Source organism: Pteronotus mesoamericanus, unplaced genomic scaffold, assembly GCF_021234165.1.
Source record: "Pteronotus mesoamericanus isolate MK-2021 breed Mesoamerican mustached bat unplaced genomic scaffold, CSHL_Meso_final contig_116, whole genome shotgun sequence".
Taxonomy (NCBI): Eukaryota; Metazoa; Chordata; class Mammalia; order Chiroptera; family Mormoopidae; genus Pteronotus; species Pteronotus mesoamericanus.
The window spans coordinates 33,761,310-33,781,403 of NW_026555027.1; the positions used below are offsets into that span (position 1 = coordinate 33,761,310).

Here is a 20,094-nt window from a genome sequence, read left to right on the forward strand (position 1 = left end):
AAGACTGAAGTCAGAGGATGACAGGCAGGAGAGACAGGTCCAACTATCCAGACATGCAGTGACACACTTGTTCTGGGGTAAGAAGAGACGGAAAGTCTACTTTTAAGAAACAACTTCTACTAAAACCACATCAGTGTTTCACATCGATGGCCCTCCCACCACCGACTGGTGGAGAACTGCCTTAAGATATTTCAGCTTCCTGAAACATCCCACTCCCCATCTTGGTGCACCTCCCTGGCCCCTTTACCACTAGCCACTCACCCTGGTGCTCCTTCTGTATACATCTATTTTTGTATCTGTCTCCACCACTTCACTTGGGGCTTCTTGAAGGCAAAACCCATACTCTGTAAACCTACAGATACCCAGTCGTTTGCACTGCCCCAGATGCACAAGTGGGCTCTCTAAATGTCTGGGGGAAAAAGGATGCTGGTGTTGAATGTGATGAATATTTAACCATGCATTTGCAATATGGCAAGCACTGTCTAGAGCACTTGATATAAAATGCTTTTAATTCCTGCAATATTCCTGTATGCACTATTATTATTAGCTCTGTTTCACAGGTGCGGGAAAAGCCTAGAGAATTTATGTAACTTGCCCCACGTTGCAAAGCTCTTAGGCTGTAGTGTCAGGACTTAAACCCAGAGTCTGACTCCTGATGTAACCTCTAAGCCATTCTGCTTCCTGTGACTCTGAAAACAAGTGTGATAAGCCACGAGCTCACAAATGAGCCCAAGTTACATCACGGTCACCTCTCATACAGGTCACTCTCTGGGGGACTGCCACAAATGCTCTGGCTGACTTCACTGCCGAGGTGTCATCTGGAGAGTCCTAACCAGAAGCCAGAGGCGATCACCATTCATTTACACTCCCTGATTTCAGGAGGGCTGAGAACAGTTGATGATTTGAACGTTTCCGCACAAATCTACATCGAAAGAGGCAGTGGGTTCACCTCGGCACCCTTCCCCCTCCTCCCACAGTGTGCTCGGACATCAACCCCCTTGGGATCAATTGGCCAGGTTGTCAGGTCGCAAGGCATCTCAAAAAGATTGAGATCAAGTGCAGCTGTATCCATGCAAGTTCCCTTCTCCCTTTATTACTGCCCCAAAGCCTATAAAAGCTTAGAATCTATTAATTCTATGTTTATAGCGGGAATTTCTACTCATTATTACCTGAGAAAGGAAGAATCAATTTCAGACACTTGATTTCAAAGATTCTATCTGATGAAGCCAGAGTCCATTATCGTCATATCAGCTAATTACTTAAAGTGCAACAGCCTGCATTTGTAAAAGAAAATAGAGTCCACATTTAGCAGGCAAGGCTCAGCAGAGAACATGGAGCCACAGTGATAGCCTTTGTTGCTGAATTGTACTTTGCAGACCCGATGAAAAAGCTCCCCTCTGGCTTGCTGGCTTCCCGGAAAGCCATTGACCAGCCGTGAGCCTCATCCCCCTACAGTGGTAAGAAAAGGACCGTAAGAGCCGGTGAGCACTTGCTAAAGCTAATCAATATTGAGAAGCTAAAAATAAAACAAAAGAATAGACAGAGGTCTGCATAGGCAGAGGAAAGGGTTTGGTTTTTGTTTTGTTTCGTTTTTTTCTCTTGTGCTCCTAAGACCTGGTTCTAGGCTAATACCTGTGACCTTTTCTGAGATGTTCTGGGATTCACAACTGAATGAGATACTCCAGTACCTTCCCCCCTGAGAACACCTCAGTCTTTCCTGCTGCCCCAGCCCAGCCCCCGGCCAGCCCAGCTTCTGGCCACATGCAGAACTCTCCCCCACGGAAGTCAGGGAGGCGAGAGTGAGTCTACTGCCAAGGTTGGCCCCATCATTCCCAACCCCTATCAGGTAACTGAAAGCCACATATCTGTCATCGGCTGCCCCCGCCCAGAGGTGATCCTTGAACTTCATCTGTGATGCCCCTGGGTTAGGGAGAGAGATCCTTGCTCTTTCATAGACTTCTCAAAAGTAAACTGAGAAGGTTCCAGATGACTTCACTGAACAGATATCTGGGTGCCCACAATGTGCCATGAATGACAGGTGCTCAGGAAATCCAAGGGATTGATAACCAGCTAATTAGCTAGCTAGCAATCCACACCATGATGTCACACAACGTCCTTTATCCTGCCTCCCCGCCAGTTGCCGGTGCAGCTAGCGGCCCCCCAGGCAGCGCCTTTTAGAGTCCACGGAACAGAAGTGGGAATGTAACTGCTGTACATTCACAGTGACTTGTCGCCAGTAAAAATTCACCCATGTCTCATTTACCAAGCCTGTGCTTATAAAGATGTTTATGGTCTGTTGTGTTAATGAACCACTTTAAAGTCTGAAGGGAGGTAGAAAAGCAGTAACTAAAGTAAAGGCCATTTCACCCTTTCAGAGCCCCTTTCTGCTTCTTCCCCTGTAACTTCATGGGACCCTAGGAGGTTTCGAATAGTGCTTATATTGAGTCCCACAGTTGTTTGTGACACAGGTTTTTTGATTCCTCAGGAGTCACTGCACTTTCTTCAGGTTTGATTTCCCAGCATCACAATCCCTCCTCTTACCGTCTGAAAACACACGAAATTTAAAACCAGTCCCCTATCCACCCAGTGCACAGTAGGGCTGCAGGACCCAAACAGGATGATTCTAAGAATGTACCTTGCCCTGAATTCTGTTAGGCACGCAACGGGACACAACGCTAAACCAGACACTGTTCCTGTCTCCAAGAAGCTTATAATTTACAGACACTAACGGCTATATAGATAAATAATTTTAAAACAAAACAAAGCTGCAAGTGATATAAATAGTCTGAACAAAACAAGATAGAAAAACAAAACAGAAATTAATATTAACAAGGGGTAGGGGTGGGAGTCCTAGATGATGAGTTAACTATAACTGACATGCTTTTCATAGAAAAGTATCTTAGTAACAGGGGTTTTTATGTTTGATCAGGATCGTAAAAGGGAGAGCAGGTGGACTGACCCATATTTGCCTAAAAAGTGCTCATGGTGGGATCAGTATCCTGACCTGGACAAGGTGCAGGGCCAGAGGTCCAGGTTCAATCCCAACCCCATTCCAACCCCAGCAAGTAAATTTCTAATCAAAAACAACTCAAGTACATAAGTCTCTGCAAAATCAGGAATACACTGACCTGGAAAGCAGATAGTAGTTCCACCACTAGAAAGGTATGTCCACTATATATTTAGAGAACAGGAAGTAGCAATAGCAGAGTGCTTACATTTCATATGTTTCAAAATTAGACCAACCTGGGTTCAAAGCCAGGCTCCATCATTTTCAACAAGTCATTAACCTAGGTCTCAATTTCCACATCCATAAAATTAGAATAATTGTACGTATCACAAAATGACTGCATTAATAAGACAAGACTTTAAAAATAACTGGCCCAGTACATCACACATGGCAAGTGGCCACAAAGAATATTAGCTATTAACATTGGTATTACTGCTATTATTATTATTATTATTATATAATGTATGCTTCAGATCAACAGTGGGTGCATCTATGTGTTGCTGAGACCTAAGACTTGGTACCCTGACCACATGACGTTCTAGGAACTGCAAAGGTGAAGATCAAATCCCTGTGCTCACCAAAGCCAGACAACGGACTGGCCCACCTGCCTGCCAGACCCTCACTCAGCATCTGCCACGAGCAGCCCCCGAAAGCTAACCATGTGCTCAGTCTCCACTGGTTTCATAAACATTCTGTCTCCCAGCGGCTGGGAAAGAATGGCCCCTCCAACCTCACTAGGGCACACAGGACAGAAGCAGCCTGCAGGATGCTCCCCAACGGCTTCCTGTGCGTAATAAGACAGCGTCCATGGCTTTCCTCTGTCGCTGCTTTTATGGTATCCAAGACCATGCAAGCCTGGGGAACACCACAGTGACAGCTGGCTCTGAGCCCTACCCAGGGGTGCTACTTCTGCCAAGTTCTCAAGTCTCCCCTTCCCCACGTTTTCCACAGGGTGTGCTGGTGGCCGCGGCAGTTCCTGCAATTCCCAGTAACTCACTCCCCGTGACAACGGGCCTTTTCAGTCCTGCCCTGTCACCCCTAGCGCTCAGCCCCTGCTCCCACAAAGTTGGAAACGCCCTTTCTCAAGTGGTTACATCCTTTTAGTATCTCGTCTTCCTTGAATTTCTACGCAGATACCACATGTCATCGACCTTTAGAAAAAGCAGCAGAAGACACATCTAATTCTTCTGAGTTAAATTTGAAAGATGACTAGCTGGTCCTCACAGAGTTAGTGGAGCAAAGATGGGTTGGCGAGGGGAGTCCCAAGCAGAAAAAGCAGCAACGTGCCCTATTTGTCTTGTAGCTGGACGATATCTCTTGGGTTTACCACTACATCCACGGCCCTGGCACCGCTCCTCAGCTCTTAGGGGGTGTTTATGGAATGAACAAGAGGCCTAAAATCAGCTGGGTGGATGTCAGCCATTGCAGTTTGTTAGTGTCTTAAAATGTGGACCACATGCATCCAAGTTATATGAAGGGCACAAAGGTACAGATTTGTGAGCCCCAGGCTTAATGACTGAACTAGAATTTGCAAATTAAAATCCCTCTAGTTGAGTCTTACGCAGTCCCCATGGACTGAGCTAGAGCAGTGAACGTCAAGCTTTTAGTCTCATACTCTGTAAGAAATACAGTTTTCTCTGCAATCCAATACACACACATATACAATACGAGCACAGTAACATTTTTCTACTCTATTCTAGTCAACTTTTTCCAAAAGCAACCATTAAACTCACTTCACAATTCGTTACAATCTGAAAACACTGGGTTCCTGTACAGTGTGGGAGAGGCTTGGTGACTGCTGATATTGTTAAAGAAGCAGGCAACAGTGTGATCACAGAAGGCCTTGTGAGATTAAGTTGAGCTTCATGTTGTAAGTTGTGAGCAGTCGTCCATTTCATTAATATTTAGATATGAGGATAAATAAAACATAAGTTCTGCCTTTGTGGCAATTTCAATCTCCTCTGGAGTAAGAAGGAGGGAGACAAATTATCGGTTAACAACAGAAACTGGAGGAGACTTGCAGGCTCCGGGAACAGCAGGCCTAACAGCAAAGGTGAGTGACAGCATGAACTAAAAGTAGTTCAGTAAAGATGGTTCAGACCCGGTTTCAAAGTCCTTTCTCTGGAAGGGGAGATAAGTTATCTGGGTCACCTTATCTTGAAGAAATTATTATAATTACATTTATAAAACATGAGAAGCACTTCAGAATAAGAGACGACATGAAGGTTAAGTAGAGAGCAGAAGGCAGGACCAGAATGCCCGCCCCTCAAGGTGTTGAAGAGGTGGCCTTCCCAGAAATACCAGAGTAACCTGCCTGGGGAATTTGCCCTCCAAGTGTGTGGAGCTCGTCCAGCTATGAAGCAATGTCTCAGGCATATTGTATTTTAACAGCTTTATTGAGGTATAATTTACATACCATAAAATTCACGTTACCATTATCGAATTGTAGAATATATTCAATGACTGCAAAAGATCCACGTGCACCCTGACTGGTGTGGCTCAGTGGGTTAGACGTTGTCCCACAAACTGAAAGGTCACAGGTTTGATTCTCAGTCGGGGCACATGCCTGGGTTGTGGGCCAAGGCCCCAGTTGGGGGCATGTGAGAGGCACCCAATTGATGTTTCTCTCGCACATCAATGTTTCTCTCCCTTTCTCCCTTCCTTCCTCTCTCTCTAAAAATAAATAGATACAATCCTTTTTAAAAAAATCCACGTGCCCAATTGTAATTATCTCCAGCCCTAGCCAACTACTAATTTACTTTCTATCTTTACAGATTAGCCTTTTCTGGACATTTTATATCAAAGGAATCTTTTGTGTCTGTTTGTTTCATTTAGTTTCACTAATATCCATGTTGTCACATGTACTTCATTTCTTCTCACTGACAAATTGTATTCACTGTATCGCACCACATTTTGTTTCCTTATCCATTAGTGGATAGACATTTGGACTATTTCCACTTTTTGGCTACTATGAATAATGCTGCTATAAACAAGTTTTTGCTTGGACACATATTTTCATTTCTTTTAGGTAATATTCAGAAGTGGTATTACTGGGTCATTATTGTAAATTTATGTTTAACTTTTTCCGAAATAACCAAACTGTTCTCCAAAGTGGCTTTACCATTTTATATTCCCACCAGCAATGTATGGAAGTCCCAGTTTATCTACATTCCCAGGTATATTCTTAAATCTAGATTTACATTTATTATGACATAAAGCATAGCCTAAACTAAGCTTTACCTAGCAGTTGTGTAAACTATGTAGTTAACATGCCCTCATAACTTATTCCAAAAGTCACTGAAATTTAGAAAAGAGCTTATCAGACATGTTTATGTGAAACATGTTTAAAATCATTTAGCATCAAAATGCAATGTCAACCAAACTTGTCCACCGCATGGTGATAGAAAATTCGACTTAAATATTTGTCAAAGGAGAGTTATCAAAAAACCAAGCATGACAAATGAGACTATACCTCGAACACTAAACATGGGGAAAAAATCCTAATTGTGAATCCTGCAAACCAGCAGCAAGCACAGCCAGAAACCAGGAAAGGAAGATGGGGAATTGTTTCTTTAAATCTGAGGCAACTTGTTTTGTGTCAGCTAATAAACTATAAAACAGAGACCTTGCTTTCAGAAAAGAGGAGAAGGGAAGGGAAGGGGAGGGGAGGGGAAGGAAGAGAAGGGAAGGGAAGGAACAGACCTGTTCTCAAGGGGACAGAGAATAGTCACATAAATGTCCTGGTTGCTTTGAAAACCCCAGGTACCTTTTACAAGCACAAAATAAAGAAGGGGGTGGGCACTGGGAGAGCCAGCTAGAGAACTGACCACAGACGGACACCAAATTTTCAAATCCCTTCTACTTGCTCACATTCTTCCAATCTGGAAAGCAAACCCCTCTCTGGAGTTCGTATCCTTCTCGCATTTACTTGAAGTGTCCTACCTCCGTCACTGAATGGGTGCGATCTGCTCTCTTCACAAAGAGGCTTCCTCCTGGGCACGAACCCTTTCTGTTCCTAGCAATGGGGACCTAAGAGGACCTATGCTAATTACCCCACTAGCACTTTTTTTCTGGTGCAATCAGTTAAGTGGAGATTTAGGTACCCAGCTGGGCAGGTGCCAGGAGATTTCCCCTGCTAATTCTCAGTCACTCAAGGAAAACAAAGGAGTAATGAAGGTTGTGTTAGCATGATTTTAAAGAAATACTGTTCCTCCTCCCCTTCCCTCCACCCCATCAAAATGCGTAGACTTCTGTATTTCACACTTTTACATCTGTTCTTCTCCAAAAATAAAAACTGTTGATATTCAAGAAATGATGACTACAATACCAGCACAAGTTATGACTTTAAAGTACTCACAGAGAGAATATACACATTGTTCAGACCAAAAAGTGTGCGCAATGTTCCTTCCCAGAGCAGCATCTGGGGGTTAAGCTCCAGGAGGGCATGGTACTGCTTTTGTTTATTTATTTGCAAGGGAAGAAAACAGAGTTCTTTCTGGTTTGGTGCTAGAGCTACCAGTTTAAGAAAACAGAAGACGGGGCGGCCTTTCAGGAACAACAGACACTTGGCTTTGACCTTATCAACCGTTCCAGAGTAGGTCACCAGCACCAGAATCACGAAGGGTTCCACTGCTACCCAGAGTCTCTGGCCTCTAACAAAGCCTTAGAGGTTCAGCCGGAAAACCCCAGAACTCTGAAACTCAAAACACCCTTTCGACTACGCAAATGGCTACCCAGAAGCCATTTTGAATTCGGAGTCGCCTCAGAGTCCAAGAAACCACCATTAAAAACACTGTCCCAAATAGAACTTTTGAATAATGTAATTAATTCCCTGCCCCAGCTAGAGAATAATTAACAATTCTGACTAAAATGTTCACACAAGTCCCTGTTACTTTACTAATATTAACACCTGTTCTGAGAATGTTGGATCTGTCCCCTCAACTGTCAATACTGCAAAAAACTTAAATCACCTTTAGCCAGACATTTTTATAACCAGTCTAATGATGATGATTTAATCATCAATGTTCCCTTTAAAATAGGTCTTCCAAGATGAGTTTTTGAATTCAGTTTTTCAAAAGCACCTTTGCTGAGAGTGAGTATGAAATAAAATTTTGACATATGCTCATTACCATGTTGTGTACAAAGTTGCCTTAACAACCATAATCACCATCAACCTTCTCCTGGATAAAAAGACATGCATAAGCAGCGTTCATCTCAGAATTGTAGATTAAATATCGACCTGGGATATCTTTGTGGCTAGGTTAGAGATGTTTATGGACCACTGTTATAAGGAAAGACTGTGAGATTTCTCAGTAAGAAAATCCTTTAACCTGCTGTCTTGATTGCAAATGTCTATTCCACTTTTTAAGTTTTCAAAAAATAAACGACACAAAGATTTCTGGCTTCAAACAAAACTAGAGCTGAAAGCTTGTAGGCAAATGTCAGCACCTCCTGGGGCTTTAAGCTGAATCCCTCCAGATCCGAAGGGAAAAACAGGAAATTAACACCAGAACGATGCAACTTCTTGATCATAGAGGTGGGGCTTTTCTGCTCCCTGAATAAACTTGCTAATAAAAAAATTTTTAACTGGCAATACAAAGAACAGTTCAGGATTATCCGCTGGAAATTATAGACTTTTCCTTTTCAGGTATACCCTTTCTAACAAACAATTCAAATGCGTATAGTATTACCATAAAATTTTAAATTCCACATTCCTATAAGTATGTGCCTTCCACAATTTAAAACCATACCCCTTATGAAAAAGTTGCAGTTACCTTATACGAATCACGATTTCCTATTCTGCAACATTTTCAAGTATTATCAAATTTCTGTGGCTATGTTCTGTGTTTTTCTAAAACAATCTGTATTTAGTAAATCATTTTTATAATCATTCCTTTAATATGTGTTTCTCTCATTCATTAGGCACTAAGATCCATGAGGACAGTGTGCACGCTTATGTTCATTACCACATCCTTAGCATCTAGCAAAATACTAGGCACACAGCAGATGCTCAATAAATATTTGTTGAAGAAACCAATGAACCAACATGAAAAACGAGAAGAAAGCTGTCTTTTAAACATTTAAGCCTAGGGTCCTGAAACTCTAAAATATATCAGAATTACCTGGAAGGTCTCTTCAAGCACAGGTTACTGGGCTCCATCCCTAGAGTTTCTGATTCAGTAGGTCAGAGAGAGAGGCGGGACCTAAGAGATGGTCATGAATGAAGCTGATCTGAGGATCTCACTTTGAGAACCACTCTCTAGGCAGTTAACCTGTCAACCACCTCTTAGAAAATCACAATGCATAGAACAACACTTACTGAGAACCAATCACCTGCATAATCTTATATTACCAAATAGGTAGGCCTCACAGGCCCTTGCTCTAAACGCTATGGAAATTGCCAACACAGGATATACGTGCAAGGGGACAATACACAGACACATGTCCAAAACAGCAAGAAGTCATTAGTACAGTTAAACTAAAGACATTTCATTTCTCCCAAGCATTTCTTTATGATGTATCCTACTGTGCAGTTTAATCTATTTTTCTCAGATAGAAATTACTAAACCACAATGCATAGCCATTCTTTCTTGCTCTACCCCACTTCATTTCACTTACTAATGAGTTTCATCTGAGGCCAGGGGACAAAATGTAGTGAGAAAGCCATTTTAAAGCTTATTTATGTTGTCTATGTTTTACTGTCTTACCAGGGCAGTGATCAGCACTTAGTCCTTAAGGACCAGAAATCAAGCAGAGGCATTGATAAGATGGAAATAAATAAATAAATGAATAAATACGCACGCGCGCGCACACACACATGCACGCACACAGACGTATATATAATCATCACCAGGTTGAACAAAAGGATGTACAAAAACAATATAACAGAATTCCAAACTCTAACTCTCCCATCATTGGATAAGTTTTTAAAGCACAGTTGGCATTAACTATCAAACGCATAGTTTTCTCATGACCTTGTTCTGGATTTAAGTGCATTTATATCCGGTTTATAATCAGGGATGATATTTAATTAGATAATGTTTGCAAGTACTTTGAAGATGTAAAGTGCTCTATAAATGCTAAATATTATTATTATTATTTAAATACAGTTTGCAATTACTGCTTACCACCTATTTTACCTACTACACTGCTATAATTTGATTATAGGCAGCTTAAAAAAAAACCAACCTAGAAGTAAAAATGATGAAACCATGTCCATGTGAAGCTGTGGATTTTTACCCTAGGCATAAATAATTTATAGGCATTTTAAATGGAGGATTAGGCTATAAAGTCTAGTAAATCAGGCAACTGACCTTTGCCAGAGGGACAACCACAAAGTTGTGTTGATTTTAATAGTTTCTTACTTATAAATAAGGTGGAAAATAGATGGTGGTTCAAAACACAGGGCTCTTTACTCTTTTGACCGGCAGCTCTATCTTCCATCTTCTCCATTGTAATTTTAAAATATCCATATCCATCTTTTAAAAAAAATGTAACTCAAGGTAGATAAAGGCTTAAGAATGGCCCTTGCTTTAGCATGCCTTCTGGCTCATCTTGCTGTCTTCTCTGATAGTCACAAATTCAGTGGTCTTCAATTCCTAAAAAAGTGGAAATCTTTGCAGCCTGATTCCACGCCTTCCATACACAGTTGCTGGATGATTTTCCAAAGAGAACAAAAGATTAAATATAAATATCCCTTATACACAATGTACAAGGAAATCACTGCTAATCCCAAAATGGTTTGTGTTTTATGTTTTTTAGGTTTTTAGGCAATAGAAAGGACAATTAACACATTCTAAGCTGACCTTGATATTGAAAAAAACAAAACCGCAAGGAAGAAATACCTTAGAAATAACTCTTAACAACATCACTATGCTCATGAAAGAGATCTTGTGCCCCAAATACAATGCTTCTGGAAAATCTGTGAACCCCAGGGAGAGAATACATCAGATAATTCTGATGTCATGACAAAGTCCGTAAGTCAAGAAAGGACTGTGTGAGTCACTATAAGCAATGGCTTTGGGGTAGGTCAGTTGTAAACTTAGCCATTTAGTTAATCTATGATCTTAAGGAAATTGATTGATTTTTCTAGACCTCATAGGTTCATCTGAAAATGATATACACCCACCTCACAGGAAATTGGGAGGTAATGTGACAATATCAAGAGTCGTAGAGATCATTTGTACACTTCCGTTGTAAACAACACTTCTAAGAAGTTTTTCTAAGGAAACATATATACAAAGACATGTGCGTAAGGATGCCTATCAAAGCACTACTTACGAGATTTGAAAAGTTGGAAACAACCAAAAGCTTCATCAACAGAAAGTGATTAAATATATCCCCTCAAAAAAATGCTAAGCAGTCATTTAAAGTGATTAGAAATTTGAACACTGACAGACTATCTAAAGAAATTTAAAATTACATACTAATTTTTTAAGCATAACAATAGTATTGCGGTTATATATTTTTAAGAGTGTAACCTTTTAGAGAGGCATACTGAAATATTTACAAATCAAATAATATGAGGCTTCAAAATAACAATATGAGGGAGGAAGTGAGTGGGGCTGTAGCAACAAGATTGGGCACAAGTAGGTAACTGTTAAATTGGGGGGGCTCATTACACTATTTTGTCTACTTTTTTAAGTAACAGTTTTATTTAGATTTAATTCACACTCCATAAAACCCACCCTTTTGAAGTGTACAAGTAATTTTTAGTATAATCACAAAATTGAACAACCATAACCACTAATTTTAGGACATTAGCAGTCACTTCCCACTACTCCTCTCTTGCTCCAGCAACTACTAATCTACTTTCTGTCTCAATGGATTTGCCTATTCTGGACTTTTCACATAAATGGAATTATATGATACGTGGTATTTTGTGTCAGGCTTCCTTCACTAAGTGTAAGGTTCATCCATGTTATAGCACGTATCAGCACTTCCTTTTACTGTCAATAATATTCCATTGCATTGATGTACTCCATTTCATTTATTCATTCAATTGATGGATATTTGGATTGTTTCCATTTTGTGGCCATTACAAATAATGCTACCATAAACGTTTGTGTACAAGTTTTTGTGTAGGTATATGTTTTCAATGCTCCTGAGTATATACCTAGGAGTGGAATTGCTGGGTCACATGGTAATTCTATATTTAACATTTTGAGTAACTGCCAACTTGTTTTCCAAAGTGGCTATACAATTGTATATTCCCAGCAGTAAAGTACGAGCACTCTACTATTCTTTTTACTTTCCCATAAGTTTAAAATTCCCCATAATAAAAAGTTTTTTAAATTTTGTCATAAAAAATTAATACACACAAAGTGTCTGATCATTAAGTTTAATTCAGATTGCAGGTAATATATATGACATAATCTTAATTTTAAATGTATATATTTGGCTATGCATAGGAAAAAATCACTAAGCTATCTACAAAATATATACTTGTCATCATTGGAATCACAAATTCTTTTTTTTTTTATCCATTTTCCATGTTTTCTGCAATGATTATGTTTTGCTGTTAAAATGAGAACTAGAAAAAGCCTTTTTTTAAATTAAATAAAATTTTAACAATTCAGCAGTCTTTGCTCCCATTCATGAGCTACATTTTCTGGACCCTGGAGCCCCAGAAGTCATCGTCCTGGTGGGGTTTCCTACGAGAATCAAATATATGCATAGATGAACGCTTAGTGTTAGGGTAATAGGTACAGAAAAGGAGAATAAGGTGGGGCACCCTCCTCAAGAGCATCCATGGGGAGAAGTTGTTCCCTGCCGCAGGGGTGAAGGGACAGTCATTAAAACTGCAGCATGTGGTGGGAGGCCCGGCAAGATGCATCAGAGCTGGTCATGGCCCTGTGCAGAAGACTGTTTCAGGAAGACTAACAAGCTGTCATGGACAAGGGACACCAGTCAGGAGAAGGCTGCTGGCAGAAACACAGCAACCAGGTCTTGTCATGACAGTAACGGCAGCCGTGGTGGGGAGGAATGGAGACAATAGCTATTAAAAAAGGATTTTTAAGATTGTGGTGGAATAAAATGTGTTTTGAGAATTTCAAGGCACTCCCTTGAGACAATTGGAGACAGTCTGGGCAAGTAAAAAGTGAGTAGAGAATCATCTTTCTCTAGAGGGAAATAAGCTTCCAACCAGAATGAAATTATAAGCGGAATTCATCCAACGTTTTCTATTTAAGTCTTCCCTCTCTCTCCACTAGAAACCTTATATTTATATGTGCAGAATAACATTTCATTCAAAAAATATCACCCAGATTTTCTTGGAATTCTCCGCACACTGCTAGTTCAGGCCCTGTTCTCAGAGAGCGGCTTCCCCCACAGAAATAGAAGAAGCAATCTGACAAAAAAGCATCTTTCAGCCACAAATTATCCCAAAGTCTATCAGAAATACAGACTCGGAGGTGTGTTGTACCCAGGTGGGCATGGCAGCCATGATTCAATCACAGGAGCTCAAAGCTGGGTGGACTTTAGAACCACTATCACTGAAAGAAGGAATGGCATTTAACAAGAAGGGCACAGAAGATTAATTGCAGGGCGGAGACACAGAAGGAAGAAAGGGACAACCGGCATGTCTCAAAATTATAAGATTTCAAAGAGGGGGGAAATGTGATATTTCCATGAAGGAAATGCGCTGCATATTCTTTCATCAACAAACTATTCCATGACCTCCTAGGCAGATAATTATGCAAACAGCAAACCATGACTTATATTTGTTGTATTTGTACTAAGATTACTCCAGTTAGTAATGAATACCAAAAATGAATATGCAGATTTCTCTGATGTTCTGATAACTACCACTACACCCTATTTTATTATGAGGTAATATCAAGGCAAAGAAAACACCTGTTTAACAGCTCTAAAATACAACAAACATAACTAATTTTAAAACTGTTAATTTCATTTTAAGATAATGTAATCAATTCCTGCAACTTTACTAACCTCTCATTTAAGACTAAATTTAAGTTTTCTTAGGTAATGAATTGATGATAATTCAACATTTCTCTAAGCCCAATGAGACCTCTGACCAGAATGTTTTAAGTTTTAAACACTGGACTAGTAGTATACCCTTTTAGATGCCCATTCCCCCTACAGTGACCCCTCCAAACACAAACTTTAAAAAGGCACAGGCATAAGTAACCTGTTTTTAGTTTAATAATGGTCAATCCATAAAGAGGAAAAGAAGTCTTTTTTAGAAAGAAAATTTAAAAGGTTTTACTTGATGAATGATGCTGATACTTGATACTAGTTTAGAAACGTGCTAATCTCCAACAGGCTTCTGGGCTGAGCTCACCTCATGTGTAATAAATGCTGTACTATGGCAAAGGTGAACCCAGGCCATCAGAGAAACATACAAGGTCATACTGAAGTATAAAAAGGAAAAAAAATACTATTAAAAAGATGTAGGACATTTTTTTAGGATATTTTTCAATTAAGTGTAATCATTGGGACCAAATGTCAATGGAATCAAGTTTCCCATAAAATTCTATTTAATCATGGACTAGTGTACTGGTATAGTGCTTTATAGTTTTCAAAGCATTGCTATAAATAATTTGATTTTTAAAACCAGTGTATGAAGAAAGCAAGCAGTTGGATCATTCCCAAAACTAATAACATATGGGCACAGAACTCAGTGCTCAGTCCACTCCATTCACTCACTCACTCATTCATGCATTTATTCGTTTATTCAACTCACTGGGACTATGGACTCAAAATTGAACAAGACCAAGCTTCTGGCCTAAAGGAGCCCACAGTTTAGTGAGCAGGCAAAAAGAAAACTACACACCATTTATAACATTGGCATGAAAAGTATAGTGGGACGGATGCCTGCAAGTCTTCCGGATGAGGTCAGTTCTTAAATCTAGTTGTGTTTTTAAAAATTTTTATTGAATTTATTGGTTAATAAAATTATATGGGTTTCAGGTGCACAATTCTATAATACATTATCTGCATATTGTATTGTGTGTTTACCACCCCAAGTCAAGTCTCCTTCCATCACCATTTATCCCCACTTTACCCTCTTCTACCTCCCCCCACCCTAAAGAACGGGTTTTGATGAAGAAAGAAATAGGCCCAGAAGGGAGTAAGGGGTCAGGGAAAAGACAAGCAGAGGTCATCTAATTCTGTTCAAATAGAAAAGTGAGTGTAAGTCCTGGCAGAAACTTAAGAGTATGAAGTCAGCAGCAACCAATCTTGGCCTTGAATTCCTTACTCTTTGGGCCAGGCTAAGGACGGCCACAGTGGCCAGACTCAGATATATGCTAATCTCCAAAAAGCTTTCTGGGCTGATCTCACTTTATATCTAATAAAGCGTACTGGTGGCAAATTTCATTTATTTTAATACTGTGATGCCTTAAACTGTGACTCAAGCCCTGGGTTTGAATTGTTGCCTGTAGCCTATATGTGGACACACTTATATATACTCACATGGATAGTTTATATCCATAATACTATATATAGGTATCCACAGAGATTATATAAAGCATACATAGAAGCTATAAACCTTACATGCAGACACATCTCAATAATGTGTACGTATCGATGATCCCTCAGACATGTTCAGATGGAGGCGGGTTACAGAGAGAAATCACCACACAGGACAAACATCTGTTCTAGACAATTTAGACAGCCATTTGCCTGCAGAGAAGAACTTGAAGGAGGGTTGAACAAGATGAATTCCAAAGGCACCTTAAAGCCCCATGTTATATGCTTATATGTTATATGTTATATGCATCATGAGCTTACCTGCATAAAGCAGTTTCTCTATTATCAAGATATAAAATTCCATGATCCTGGTGAAATTATTCCTCTCTGCCATTATTATTTTTTTTTTTTTGTGCTCAGACAGAAAATGTATTATTGATTTCTGATTCAAGCACAGACAATGTGACTTAGAGAAAAGAACATTGAATGAGGAGTCAGGGAACCTAGATACTCTCTTCAAACCACCCAAGAGGTGACGGGGTGGGGGCTGTGTGACCTTGGGCAGTAGACTTCACTTCTTGGGCTTCAGCTTCCCAAGAATTAAATGAAAGGAGTGGCCAAGTGTTATACAATTTTCTTCCAATTCCAACTCTATGAACTCACCTCCCTCCCTCAAGATGTCATTTCTCTCCAGAGCTCTAAAAATAAGGATTAATAATACTGGATTAAGATCATCTCTTTCCTAACCAAAGATCCTGTTTTATATTACTTTTAAAACCAATCCAAATCTTGCATAATTTAAATAATCAGGGCTATCACTGGTTGCTCTGGTTTAAATTATGCATTGTTGCTATTTGGGGAAAATTTAGACCAGGTCCAGTCTGGGATCACTGACTGAGAACAATAAGCCCCCAAAATGAGAAGGATAAAGGCCTCTCCAGACAGGATCCGCTTTTAATGCATTGAGCACAGCGTTTACAAAAAGAGCATTGATTGTGTACATTAAAGAGCCAGCGAAACAGCAAGGGACTGGTAAGGCTGCAGCAAATTCTCCTAGAAGCCACTGACCTTGGCTGCATTTCAGGGGTCAGGCATTCCCAGAAGATTCTCAAAAGGCACGCTTTACTGAGAGTTTAGGAACAAATGAGACCTCTCATCTAAATGAGCTCACTTTTCCTAATTGGAAAAGACAGAGACAGATGACCTGCCCTCTGATTTGTAGAGATTACCTATATGGCCTTTGGACCCACTCCTACCATGCACACCTCACCCACCACAAGACTGGTCGCAGACCCCAGCCCTCCAACTGTCTCCACATCTGCATTTAAGTCCTCCAACCCACAGTTCTCAGTCTCCTAGGCTATCCTGGCCCTTCCTTTTCCACACCTCTTGCAGGCAGAAATAGAGAGGCAGAGCACTGGGCACAAGCCACAGGGAGCAATGTCAGTGAATCCTGCAAAGATATCTTTTCAAAACACAGATCTCAGGAGCGGAGGGTTCCCATGTGTGAATCACACTCCAGGCCGACCAGCAAGCCCTCATAGTTGTTCATAAGCTTGCAGGCTCTGTGCTCAGCATCTCTGAAAAACCTTCCCAGGAAATAACGACAAGGGACCCTTCTGGCCAAGCCAAATTTAAAATCAGATCAAGGCACTTTCCTTGAGAGGAGCGATGTTGAGATGCTGGATGACAGAAATCACAGCCTTGCCCATTGTTCAGATGCCTTCCCTGACCTTTGCCACTTTCCCCTGCCCTGAAGTCTGGACCATCCATCCACCTGATTAACCGGCTGGCAGCAACTCCCAGCGCACAAAGTAGGGCAAATGAACATTCTGTAAAGCAGGAAGCCACAGACCATGGCCAAGTCACCCAGCCTGTTACCAACCCCCATCCTATTCTGCATGTGGCATTTGGATGCCAGGGAAATAGACAGCTTACTGTAATATCGCATGAATGAGCTTTTGCTGCCCAGCTATCAAAAAAGCCAGTTACAAACGGCATCTCTGTTCCTTCTCAACCACTTGACTGCCTCGCAGCAACCTCACCTCTTGGATGGAAGGATTAAGGAGAGGGGGAGGAGGAGTTAAAAGAGGGGGTTTAGGTAGGGAGAGAGGATTAATGAGACTAAAGAAAAAGTGACACTTGGACCATAAAGGCAGCTCTTTAAAAATAACTGTGGAGAAGAAGGCAATGTCAGGTGAAGTACTGAAGATGCAGGTATATAACCCCAAGATTTAGCATCAATTTAACAATGTATTCTCTCAGGAGGGCGTGTGAACTTCCAAGCCTCAACCATCCTGCGTGTCCCTGTGTTGACGGCCACCATCAATTTGGTCTCACCGACCCTCAATGCTTCATGTACATGCAAGTTTTATTTTATTTTATTTTATTTTATTTTATTTTATTTTATGTTCAGGAAAGAAAGAAGCCGTCTTTAAATTGGAGTCCAATCCTTCTAAGACCCCCGCTGCTGTCGCCACCCCCACCCGTCACCCCTTCCCGGCAGGCAGCATCTAATTAAAATGGCAAGAAAGCTCTGCCCCCTTCCCCGAAGGAGTGTGTTGGGATTGGGGGCTGGGGGTGGGGGTGGGGAGGCGTTGAGGCTGCACTTGGATTCTTGGTATCCTGCCTGGTCTCAAAACAACAGCAAAATGGATTCTATATGGGTGATGTCTTAGTCAATACAATGAAACGGGGACTGGAACCATTCACGTGAAGGTAAACGCAGACTTTCAGTGGGTCTGGGGGTTGGGAAGTGCTCTACAAAGGACTGGCCAGACACAGGGAGACATACACACACACACACACACACACACACACACACACACGCACCCACACCCACACACACACACACACACACTCTCTCACTCACTCCACACTCCCGGGAGTTCCGGTCTGATTGGGGAAAAGCGGAGAACACATCCCTTTCACCTGCTGAAGTTCAGCCATAAAAACTGAAATGTCACAGCCACAAAGTCAGCACAGGCAGGGCTGAGTTAAAACCACAAATAAAGGTGAGGGGCAGACTGGTGTTTTAGACAGCGCTGCGAGGGAGTCCGCGCACGGAAGGCAGAAAAGGGGGAAGGGGAGGCAGTTGCCATCTACAAGACCAGCATAGCAATAGCTGCCTTCTTGGAGAGGCAGGTTCGGCTCTGTGGGGACTGCCAGGCTGACAATGTCATCTTGCAGGTAGCTGAAAAACGTGGGGGGCCAGTGCCTTTATTCACGCCGTTGTTATTCTTTTTGCAGAAAGAGTCCAGTCTCGCGCCTTGGCAAGAGACGACTGCCCGGGGCTTGTGTACATACACACACGCCTTTCATTTTAATGCGTTTACACCGTTCTGAGATGAAACTGCCAGAAGCTCCACGCGCTCCCAGGGGGTTCTCGACCACAACCAGAGGAGGCGACGTACCGCACAGCCCCTGCCGTGGGGACTTAGCCGAGAGCACCTCAGCAGCCCCCAAATCCAAACGATAATCCAGGTTCCCTCCGCATCGCATTCGTCCGCCTCTGCCCACCAGTCCCAGCCCCATCCACGCACCGAACCCATCCATCCGCACTTAAACCACGAGAAACAAATCGAAAAACATGTTCTGCTCACCCTCAGTGCCGAGAGATCGATTTCATCCAGACTGCGAGCCGGGGAATCGCTCGCCATGTCTACTTCTTCGCCGGAGAAATGGACCAAAACCACCTCGAAGCTTGTCCCTTGGAAATTCCACCTTGGTCTATTTCACTCGCGTCCTCATGCGGGTGTCGCGCCAGAGGCCCCCGGGCCCAGCCTCCCCCGCCCACCCCTTATCCACAGCGCCGGATCGCGATCCTCCGCTCCTCGTTCCGCTGGGTCCGGGAGCCCAACCTGCCGGGACCTCCAAGCCGGGAGCCGCGGTGCGTGTGGGCTGCGCGCCCTGATCAGCTAAGGGCGCTTCGGCTGCGTGGGTGTATTTAAATGGGACATGCTTCTTTGCTTGTGCGTGGATGGCGGCTGCATTGGCTCTTATAATGAGACACATCAACTCCTCCACTCAGCTGGGGGGTGGGGGGTGGAGAAACACACAGAACTGTCTATCATCGCTTCCTGGGAGGAGTAAGTGGTGGGGGGGGAGGAAAGCGACGGAGGAGGCGTGGTCTCCGACTGGGGAGAGGCCGCGCTTCCTGACCCAGTCCCTCTGCACCAGTGTGGATGGGGGAGGGGAGAGTACCCTTCCGCCCAGACGCCTGCCCCGCTAATCTGGCTGGATCTGAAGAGCTATTTCTGAACCTTGCAGTGCTTATCGTAAGGGCAAAGGAGCTATTTGGGCACACACACTTTCGTGTGTGAAGACCATGCACTGCAGCAATAGGGCCCTTGAATCGCATCTGGGGGATCTCGGAAAGGTTCAGATGCTCCGGCGCTGAAAAACAAAATGCGGGGGCGCGGCAGGGGGGAGTGATGCCCCTCCCTCCCCTATTAATTATTTGTGGGGCTGGAGTAAAGCAGGCTGTTGCAACCGGTGCATATAAGGACTTGTGTGCAGGGAAGGGGATCCGCCTCCAGCCGCGAACGAATGGGGGAGCCGCGCACTCGCACACGGCGCCCAGCCCCGCGCCTCGGCAATTTGCCCTGGCCGTTGGGTCTGGTCCTCCTGCGGTCTCCGGGATCCCGGATGGCTGG

At 42.5% G+C, this 20,094-nt stretch overlaps 1 protein-coding gene across 6 annotated transcripts in view; it reads right to left on the reverse strand.

The window, feature by feature from the left end:
• Positions 1-19,489, reverse strand: part of TNIK (TRAF2 and NCK interacting kinase) — a 341,917-nt gene extending 322,428 nt beyond the window's left edge. For all 6 annotated transcript variants that reach the window (XM_054580511.1, XM_054580502.1, XM_054580527.1 and 3 more), the window contains exon 1: positions 19,042-19,489. In XM_054580511.1, coding sequence (XP_054436486.1) covers positions 19,042-19,098 — 57 coding nt within the window. In that variant the 5' untranslated portion in view covers positions 19,099-19,489. The remainder of the gene's footprint in view (positions 1-19,041) is intronic.
• Between the last annotated feature and the right edge of the window lie 605 nt (positions 19,490-20,094).